General features: G+C 54.9%; 1 protein-coding gene across 8 annotated transcripts in view; it reads right to left on the bottom strand.

Annotated features, from left to right (window-relative positions):
• Positions 1-5,616: 5,616 nt before the first annotated feature.
• Positions 5,617-10,717, bottom strand: part of HIVEP3 (HIVEP zinc finger 3) — a 527,761-nt gene continuing 522,660 nt past the window's right edge. For 7 of the 8 annotated variants that reach the window (XM_063625158.1, XM_055255397.2, XM_063625160.1 and 4 more), the window contains one exon: positions 5,617-10,470. In XM_063625158.1, coding sequence (XP_063481228.1) covers positions 9,655-10,470 — 816 coding nt within the window. In that variant the 3' untranslated portion in view covers positions 5,617-9,654. The remainder of the gene's footprint in view (positions 10,471-10,717) is intronic. The other variant, XM_063625161.1, reaches the window with a different exon arrangement.

Genomic DNA, 10,717 nt, shown 5'->3' with positions numbered 1-10,717 from the left:
CCGAACAGCACATTTGCTTCACCTGTAGGGTGGCCCTGGAGAACACCGCAGTCTTGGCCCTAAGTTCAGCTTGGCCTACGTAGGACACACAAAAGGGTGCTTGAACCCAGTGGCTTCTGTGAGGAATCTAATTGTCAGAGGTGGCCAGGGATTCTCCAGTCTGGGTCGCTGCAGACATGGGCAGTCATGGCCTGGGCAATGTCGGTGCATTGGAGGCCTGGGAAGCACTCTCAGCATTCAGGAACAAAGGGTCCTCTTATCTCAGATGTGTCAGACATGCCTTTCATTCCCGCATTCACATGTTGCTCCAGATGTTGGTCCCCCTTCCCTCCAGGATGGTAAATTCCAAGAGGAGGTCTGCATGCCCAGAGGTCTAGAACACAGGATCCAGAGTCAGACTGCTCTGAAGCTGGATCCTGGCACCCTGACCTTAAGCTAATAACCTCTTCATGACTCTATTTTCCTGCTTGTTAAATGGGACCAATACTTCCTACCTTCCAGGGATCATATGAGCGTTAAGTTAGAGACATTATGCGCTGACAGATTGGATGGGCTGTGCTGGGGAGGGGCTGTCTGTCCCCACCTGCAGGCCACAGGGGACATATACACATGGCTCTCACAACAGGCACGCACTAACAGACACCCCTACTTTTGAGAGGAACATGCAGCCTGAACCCAGGGTGGATTAAATGGGTTGGGGCTTGATCCCTGGGAAGACCCCAGAAGGTGTAGGAGCCAGATACTAACTTTGCTGAGAACCTCTTCAGAGGTGGAGGAGGCAGGCTAGGTGGCCATTGGCAAGAGATGATGCAGCCTGGACCAGGCCTAGGTGTCATCACCCTGGACCCTCGCCAGGATCACCATGGCTAGCTAGGCCCCTACCTTGACTCTGGCCTCTGCCCTGGTGGTGCCACCTCTCTGACCTTGGAGCGGCCTGGGTCTGGTGCACGTGCACGGCAGCCCCATCTGCTCCCAGGCTGGATTAGGCAGAGGCCGAGGACGTGCCGGGCTGGCAGGCTCAGGGGCGGGGCGGGCGCTGGTGCTGGGGCTGCCCTATGCCAGCTCAGGCCTGGGCTGTGGCAAAGCCTTGTATGGCTCTGGCGGAGAGCTCAGCTGGCAGCACCCATTGGCTGGACTGGCACTCCCAGCTGGGGCTGCCCAGCCCCAAACCACGGGTAACTAGAGACGCCGGAAGCAGGTGGATTAGCATGTCCGCCCGCCCGCCTGCCCTCCTGCCCGCCCCCCCAGGGCTGCTCTTTTCCTTTCCTAAAAAGGCAGAGCTGGGCAGGAGAGACGGACAGTTGAACTCAGGCCTGGGGTAGAGGAGGGATGGGTGGGGTGGCGCAGGTGGCTTTGTGGAGGGATCAGGAATCATAGCTCTGACCTTGGGCCAAGCACTTCCCAGCTCTGGATGTCGGTTTTCTCATCTGGAAGGGAAGCAGTAGGCAGGGGGGTCCCCCTGAAGTAGGTGATGCCTGGAAAGGACTGAGGAATATGCATGTTGGGGTCCCCCAGCCCCAACCCAGGTTCCAGGGCTGCTTAGTAGCAAAGAGGCCCAGATTCTCTTTCCATAGGAAGCTAACCACTTCCCAAATATGGGGACCCGGTTTCAACTCCTGGCCCTGCCACTTACCACGATGTCCTTGGGAAAGCAGTGTCACCACTTTGGCACCCTGAACCTGGGCAAATAACTTCACTGTGACTCAATTTCCTTGCTTGTTAAATGGGGCTGATACTGCCTACCTTCCTACTCTAGAATAGATGATGAGGTTATAAGGCATCTCCTCCCAGGGTCTCCTGAGCAGTGCCCACAATGAATTCCAAGCAGCACAGTCCCGTCTGCACCCTCTTCACCTGCTCTCTGTCCCCCACCAGCTCTTCCTTCTTCTCTCCACTCATGCCCATCTCAGGCTGGCCCATCCTATCTACAGTGGCCCGCCCGTCCGGAGTCTCCAGGACAGAGTGTGGACTCCAGGTTCCAAGCCCAGAGAGGACCCCGGCCTAAGGGTGAGTGTAGGATCCCCGAGTCCTGCAGCCCCAGCCCAGCCCTGGACTGGGACCCGGACAGAGCTTGGTGAAGGCCTCAGCAGCAGCCAGCAGTGGCCACCACCCTCTGAGGCTGGGGTCAGGCGGACAGGTGAGTGTGACCTTGGGCTCTCCCCTCCATCTGCAAATGGGAGTGCGCACCCTGTCCTAGTCCACTCCAAATGGGAAAGCACTTCATGAACCTCAGAGAGCAGCCTGGGAGGCCTGCTGGCCAGCGATGTGTGAATGATCGGTGGGCCTTGGGCCTGTTGGCAGACAGTGGAGGAAAGAATTCACAGGCACTTTTCTTGCTCTCAGTTACTGGACTCTAGGCCCTGGTGTTGGCTGGTCATTCCTTTCACCTGTGGCCTCAGGCACAGGGACCTAAAATGGCTACCAGATGGCCATACTAACAAGTCAAGAGGCTGCTGGAGAGAAGCCCCAGCTGGACCCTGAGTGGTCACAGCTGGACAGTCGGAGATTCCAGGCTCCCCTGGAGCCCAAGTGTGAGATGGGAGGAGGAGGGAGGACCTCAGGTTCCCTGAAGGACTACATGGGAGCCACGCAAGGGTTTTCTAGTCCTCATACTGCCCCTACCTAGCTGTGCAACTTCGGCTGCTGGGGGCCCTTTGGAGCTTCTGTTTTCCTCTCTAAAAATGGGGATAGTAACTCTCATCTTGCTGGGTTGTTGTAGGGACTACAAATCAAATATGTAAAATGCTGGACACTGGGCCTGACACATACTATGCTATTCTTCTTCTCCTTCTGGGGCTGATGGGGGGGGTCTACTTCCCCACTGGCCTAGCCTGAGACTTGCCCCCCGCATGACCCAAGGACGTGCTCCCCAGGCACCTGCTCCAACGATGGCTCTTCATCCCGTGGTTCTAAAGCCAGCTGCCACGTTTGCTCCCAGGGCCTCTTCTGAACTGTTGTTTTTTTCACTCTCTCACTGTAAAAATCCAGCACCTTTGAGGCTAACATTGTCAGGCTCTCCTCCCTCCCATCGCTGACATCTGCTCATCTCCTTTTCCAATTCTGAGAAGTCCTAGCCTTGTATGATTATCATTAGGGCTGTTTCCAATTATTCTCATTCTCCTCCATTAGGCATGACCATGTGACTTGCTTTATCCAGCAAAATATGCATGGAAGGGATAGCTTTTGTTTCCACGTAGAAGCGTTTACTTGCCAGTGGGAGGCCGCAAGTACTGTACTTGCCTCAGCCCCTGGGGTCGTGGCAGCACAGGGAGGGAGCCTCTGTCAGTCTAGGTCTATGACTAGGATAAGCATAATTCCCCTGCTGACCCACACTGAACATATAGTGAGGGAAAGAAATACACTTCCCTTGCATTCAGCCACTGAGTGTCTGGGTTGCTGGTTTCTGCCGCGTAACAGAACCCATCCTGACTGTTAGGCCTTGGTTCACAGCCCGGATCTCCACTTAAGCCCTGCAATCCTCAGTGATGGCCTCATCTGCCACCTGCACAGCCCACTCAGCACCCTGGACTCTCACTTCCTGATCTCTTTCATTGCACCTCAGCCACCTACGCCTGTGGCTGACACGGTCTTCATGCAACGAGTTAAGACAACTCACAGCATTTTCCTGTTTTCATCCAAGTGGTCACTTGACCACTGACCTTTCTCCTTATCAACCAGGCCTGTTTGTTCCCTTCTCGGCGCGTGGGCTCAGTGGCTAGTGGCCTCAACCTCTTCACTCGCCAGTGACTCACCTCCAGTAACTCATTGTCCTTGTGTCCCATGGCCTGGCTAACCCTGGGCCACCTTCCCCATGCCCACAGCCAGTGGCTGAGGACTGCTGGAAAAACCACACCGCTGAGCAGATAGAGGGCAGCCGGCCCGCGATGCTATGCAGGTGCCTTCCCGGTTTCCCTGGTTCTTCCTCTGGCTCCCCTCAAAGGTCATTCACACCGACTCAGGTGTCTTTGATCTTCTCACCCTGCAGCTTCCTCAGGTGACTTCACTCTATGTCCCACATACAATCCATCCTCAAGAGTGTCCTCAACTTCCTGTCACCAAATAGACACACTGACTTCATCTGCACTTCCTCCCTCCCCTCCTTTTAGGCCACTGTGGGAGAGGAGTCTACATCTGCTCTCCATCAAGCCAGGCTGAATTCTCGTCTCCTCACCAGCCCATCACACACTCGGCTTCCTTTCCCTGCACCCCACGCACCCCCAACCCACAACTGCCCCAGCTCTCCCCTGTCTCTGGCCTAGGCCCCTAGAAGGTGTCTGTGTCTGCTACCTCCACTTCCCCATCTTGCCCTCACTCCTCAGCCACCACCATCCACCGCCACCCTTTATTCATTCAACACTCAGCAGCATCTATGAAGGGCCCACTGTGCGCCAGGAACTGTACTAGTCCAGCTTTCCCAAAAGCCAGCAACAATTAATCCTCTGATTGCTTTGAACGAACAGACCCTCTTAGGCTCTTAGCACTGAACTTCTGGATGGCATTTACCCTGAGAATCCCCCTTGATCGTCCATCAATATCTCCTTCTCGTGGCTCCCTTTGTCCTCCCGACCCTTAGGACTTTTCCAGGAAAGGTCCCCTGGGTGATGCAGACTCACTCTGGATTAGCACCGTCATTCTCTTCCACCACAGCAGTGCTGGCCACTGTGATTGAGTAACTGATGACGGCCCCCCCTGCTACAATGTGAGCTCCTCGTGGTGGATCTGCGTCTATCTTGCTCGCTGTTGTATCAATGACTGCCTGTCATTGGCACTCGGCAAATCATTGCTGAATACAAAAGGTGAGGACTCCGTATCTTTTCCGCCCTTGTAACCCCAGAACCCTGTGCAAAGCCTGCTCGGAAACAAATTGTTGATGGCTTACTATGTTCCAGGCTGTGTTAGCCACCCTGTATATGCCATCTCATTTAATCTCCACACCAGCCCTTATAGATATGGATCATGACCCTCCACTTTACAGATTAGGAAACAGAGGCACAGAGAGGTTAGGTGAGTTGCCCAAGGTCTCACAGGCAGTAAGCGCTGTGCCTCCCCCACTGCCAACACTCAAGAACCAATTCACTACTCGTCTTGTAGTGAGGTGAATGGGGGTCCCCCCGAAAGTTAAGTTTATGTCCCAAAGCCTGGAATCTGTGAATGTGACCTTGTGGAGGCAGGGACTGGAGTGATGAGTGTATAAACCAGGGAAGGCCAAGCATTGCCTGCAGCCGCCAGAAGCTAGGAGGGGCATAGAATTGATTCTCCTTCAGAGCCTCCAGGAGGAATCAACTTTGCCAACACCTTGACTTTGGAGTTCAGGCTTCCAGAACTGTGAGAGAATAAATTTCTGTTGTTTAAAGCCACCTAGTTTGTGGTGATTTGTCACAGCAGACTAGGGAACAAATACAGGCCCCAAACCACATGGTGCTATATCTGGTGCTTCCTCGCGAGGCCTTTCCCGGGTCTGCAAGAGAGTCCTGGGCTGTGTGACTGCAGGCTAGTCACCTCTGCTCTCTTGGCCTGACTGCTCTGAAGCAAAATGAGCACTTGGGATGCCAAGTGTCCTTCCAACTCTGACATTGTGGAACCCTCTAGAAAAACCATGAGCCAGGCAAGCAGGGCTATGTTGGGATTTTCAAATTTATTCCAACATGCTAATTCTTTTTTTTAAAAAATATCCTCAGGCTGAACACTCAGCCAGAGCTGTAATAAAGGCAATTATTATACTTGTAAAAACTTCTCATTCACAGTACAGATGTAATTTACAACAAAGGTCACACACATCAATACTGAGCGTTTTTCTTTTTGTACGTCAGACTCTGTGCTTTAGACCTGTGTGGATTTTTTTGTTTGTTTTTTCTTTTGCACTGATATATACCATACCAACATTGCAAGATGCAAGTGTGGAAACTGGAGTTTAAATAAAATTACAGGCAAAACTACCCCATCCCAGTGCGGTTGCTGTACATATCTACAGTACAATTTTTGGAATGTATTGCCATTTAAGAACATAGAAACTTTCTACAGACAATTTCACGTACAGAATACATACACCTTTTAGAAAAAAAGGCAAATATTTATCTTACAGAGAGCATTGTATTTTACATTTGCCCGCATGTTTCTTTTTTCTGTTTCTTTTCTTTCTTTCTTTTTTTTACATACTAGATTTAGTAAAGTGACCGTAAGTGCCGAAGCGGTTTTCTAATGGAAAGCAGACTGGATTCACAACACAGAAGCAGAATTGGTGGAACAGGCTTTCGGGAACTTTCTTCCCCTGGTCACACGGCAGATCGGTCCCCAAGGACAGGTGCTCAGCCAGGACTTTTGCTTTAAGAAGGATTTGTCTGGAGAAAGGACTAGAGAGAAATCCAGCTCAGATGTATTGCTCATTCCTCTTCAGAAGGACTGGGTGGGAATGGAGCAGGGGCTAGAGGAATCTGGAAGCTAATTCTTTGAGGCTTTTTCCAACAGAGGGAAGCAGAGGGAATTCTGGGTCTGGAAGTTGGAGCTTATGGAGGTGACAGTGCAGGCAGCTGGCTGCTGTCGGGCTCCTGGAGGGTTGCAGGGGTTGAGCCCAGAATGAGAGCCATAGGTGCGGGCGGGAGCAGAGAGGAGTGGGGTTACTACCCAGGATGGCCCTGAGGTTGCCAAGGGTGAAAGGCATCGTGGAGTGCAGGCCTGGGGGGCAAGGACTCACCAACCAAAGGCAAGGTTTGGCTCTGAAACCTCGACCAGTTGGTTCCTCCCCCACTGCCCACACCCAAGGTCCAGGGCTAGTCTGTACCGAGAATGGCCACCCCGCGCATTTCAACAGAGCACGCAGCAGGCATCTGTGCCAAGTCAGCCACTGCCTCCTCTGCGTCTTCCCTCAACAGGCACAATGACATCACGGGCAAACAGGAAGCTCGGAAGTGACTGGGAGCAGGGCAGAAGGCCCAGGGGAGGGCGTGCATGGGGCGAGCGTCTTTCTCCAAATCATGAAGGTGTACCTGTGGGCTGGGGGCTCTGTGGGCAGAGGAGTGAGACTAGAGTCCGCAGGAGGGGGTTAGAGCTGTGCCCAGTGACATATACCCAGGCTGGTGGCATTGGTTCTGTTCCTCTGGGCACGGCATCAATGTGGAGGCAGCCCTTTGGTGAGATTCTATTTGTGCATTTCCCCCATCATTTAGAAATAGTCTCCAGTGACTCCTGGCTCCTGTGGCTTCTCTGCCTGAGCCTGATGGGCCCGGTGACTGCCGGGCCTCTGCCCTGCCGGCTGCACTGTTCATTGCTAGGCTGCCCAGGGAGGAAACCTTGGGTGGGTAGGCTGTTTGAGTACAGGGACAAAAATGCCCAGGAGAGCTGGGAGGCAGGGTGGGGTGGAGTGGTATGGGGCCCCCCACCAATGTCAGGGGCTAGTCTACCAGAGCCCCCGGTCTGCTGCTTTGTAGGTCTGGGGCAGGAAGAGCTTGCCCAGGCAGATTTCTAACCTGGGCTGAAGCAATGCCCTTTATGCAGCTCCCAGGCCTCAGCCCTTGAAGCCTCCAATCCGTGGGCAGTCCCATGGGTTAGGGCTGAAAGGCAAGGGTGGGAAAAGCCCTGGCCTCCTGAGACTTGGAGGAGTCACTTTCTGCCAGGCCACTGTCCAGCAATATGGACAGTGTGGTCCGGGCTGGGCTTGCTGCTTCTCTTGGGGAGGGTGAGAGCCCTCGTCTCTGAGGGAAGCAGCCAGGAGCTGCTGGCTAACCCTGACTCCCCAGAACCCTGGAGCACAGTGGACTCCCAGGGAAGCCCTGCCTTCTGTCTCATTTTTGTCTTAGCTCTGAGTGAGTCAAAGGAGAATGAATGAACAAGGTGGTCTGGCTGCAGGCTGGACTGTGGCTGGTTTGTCTGTCTAGTAGGGACCAAGCAGGGAAAGGCCACGAATTGGAAGAGGCAACTACAGCCCCGCACAGGGAACTCACAGAAGGGTCTTAACCCTCCCCACCTACTGTGTCCTGTACCCAAACAGCTTCAACAGCTCAAGAGCCCTGGGGCAGGCACTTGATTCACACAGCCTGGCTGAGGACTGGGGATTGGCCAGAGAGGTCCCTGCTCTGTATAGGGTGGCATCAAACCCAGCCTTCATGGGCCACAACCGTAGTCCCTGTGCTGCCCTCCCTTGTAGAAAGTAAAGAAAATCAGTTCTGAAACACTGGGAAAAAACTTGCCTCTCCCAGTTGGGGCAAACACGCTAGAGTTCAAGTTCCATAGTTCAATTTGGGATTTAAATTTCTGGTCCTATTATTTTTCTAACAAAGTAGATTTTTGCCCCAGGAAATGCAGGGCAGCTTCTTGAAGGTAGAGATGTGGGTAAGGAAGAGGCACTGGCTCGCACTGATTGCTTTGGAGAATTCCAATGACTTAGGACAATTCAAAAATCCTCTAGGTCAAGAGAATCTGTGGTGGCTGGGCGAAGTATCAAACACCATCCTCTCTCTTTTTAAAAAAGAGGTGTAAGACAGCAAACAGGCCCAGGCCATATCCACCAGCCACAGTTCTGGGTATTTCCTTGGGGTAGTGGAGACGGGCAGGGACAGGGAGAAACAGTCCTGGGCAAAGTGGTCCTGACAGTTCCCTGCAAACGTCTGCTGTGGAGCACTGGAAAATCCCAGCCATGAGGGGAACAGGGTCCCTTGTACCCCAGGGACCAAGATGAAACAAAACCCAAAACCCAGTCTCAGGAACGGCCCCTAGGGCTTGGGCCTTGCCACTTCTGCCTTTGTGGGTAGTTTTGGAACAGAGGAGGCAACAGGAGAGTGAGGCCTCGGTCAGGGGCCTGGGAGCCAGGGACGGAGAGTCAGGGCTCCTTCCCCAGCCCAGGGGGCCAGGGTGGGGTGCAGAGGGGAGGTGTCGGGAGTGGGGGTGCATGGGCGGGGTGGCCTGCCCACCTGTGGAGTGCCAGGATGGGCCTATGACTCAGACTACCAGAGTATCCAGGAGCCCTTGGGGAGCCAACCCTCCTCCTTCTACCTGCACCTATTATTTTGTGCTGAAATCCTAGGAAAAGTATCATTTTATTTTCTTGCAAAAAAAAAAGGAAAAGATTATTTTTTCTGGGCCTGCCTGCTGGGGCCTGGGTGGGGGTCACCTGCCTGTGTTTGCGCCCCTCTGCCTGGGGACACTGGCCTTTCTGCTGGCAGAGAGGGGTGGCTACGAGCTGGGCAGGGGGGTAAAGTGGCAATAAACAGGAACCTTGATCGCATCTGTACACAGGAGTGCTTCCTTTTACATTTAATTCTATATTGTTTGAAGTTTCCTTTTCCTTTCTCCCTCAGTGTACCCCTTCCCCTCTGCCAGCCTCTGGGGTGGGTGGCTGCCAGCGGCAGCAGGGAGGGTCAGGAGGCTCCACCATCAGCCTTTCCCCAAAAGCATAAACTATTCACAGCCTCAGACTCCTCGTGGGTTGTTGTTGTTTTTTAAATGTATGTATGTGATTTGTTTTGTTTCTTTTTAAGCAACAAAAGGTGTCGAAAAAGGCACAGGTAACTGCATACATGGGAAGGTACAACAGATCGGGCCGTGAGAGCTCCTGGACGGCGGCACAGATGGGGCTGAGGGAGCGGGATGGTTCGAGGTAAGTGGCTGGAAACGTCTGTTGCTGGACACTGGAAGCCAGATGCTGAAGCAGCTGGAGAGAGGCTAAGCGTTGGGGGGGCCCCTGTCCTCAGGCTGATGTGGAGGTGCCCTGGGCTCCCCACTTCCTGAGGGCTTGGGGGAGTCCTGCCTGGTCCTGGGTTCCCCAGAGAGGTTCCTCCTCCGGGCTGGGAAGCGGGCAGAGGCCTCCGCCAGGCAGCCCACGGAGCTGCTGCGGTCCAGCGGCGGGGTGGCAGAAGCCTCGGGGTTGGCCGGTGCACGCGGGGACTCCAAGCGGGGGCTCCAGGACTGCGCTGCCCGGCGTCCCTGGGGCGGCCGGGGCAAGGTGTCGGGCGGGGTGCAGGGGCTGCGCGTGGGTGTGGGCTCTGCAGGTGCCCCGGTCCCATGGGGTGTCCAGTCAGGAGGCCTGCCCGGGCCTCCGCCGGTCCTCTCCCTCTCCTTGGGGTAGTCCCTGCCCTCCAGCTCTGAGGAGAGTGTGAATTTGGAGACCTTAGCCACGGGTGACACGGAGGCTGACGAGCTCTCAGTGGGACTCCAGCGGCCTCGCTCCTGGGCCTCCCGGGCCCCTGTCAGGTCGCTGCCACCCCCGGAGAAGCCACTGACCCAGGCTGCGGTGGGCCCTGGCAGCAGGGTGGGGTGGGCTCCTGGCCGGGCCTGCACCATCTGGATCCCACCGATGGGAATCAAGGGACACGGGGCGCGGGTCAAGTGCTGGGAGTGCAGAGGCAGGTGGCTGAAGATGTTCTCCTCTGTCCGGGCCGGGATGTGGCCGTGGAAGTCATGGAGGGCGGAGAAGGGTCGGGAGGAGAGAGGATGAGCAGGGCTGGGTGAGCAGGAGGGACTTCGGGACTCGGCCTTCTGCTGGGGTCAGAAAACAAGACAAGGTAAGGTGAAGGTTACATGCTGGGCACATGGGGAGCTGAGGCCTGGAAATGGGAGGGGGACTCGCCCAAGATCACAGAGCGATTCCAGGGTCCCGGCTGAGCTGGGCCCAGAACCAAGTTCCTGACTCCCTGCCCACAGATGCGGAGCCAGCTGCCATCTCTGGAATGGGCCATCTCCAGCTCGACAGTGACCATGCCTCTGGCCAGCGTATCTGTCTTCAAAG

Source organism: Symphalangus syndactylus, chromosome 12 (assembly GCF_028878055.3).
Source record: "Symphalangus syndactylus isolate Jambi chromosome 12, NHGRI_mSymSyn1-v2.1_pri, whole genome shotgun sequence".
Lineage (NCBI taxonomy): Eukaryota > Metazoa > Chordata > Mammalia > Primates > Hylobatidae > Symphalangus > Symphalangus syndactylus.
This window is presented reverse-complemented; position numbering and strand designations above follow the sequence as displayed.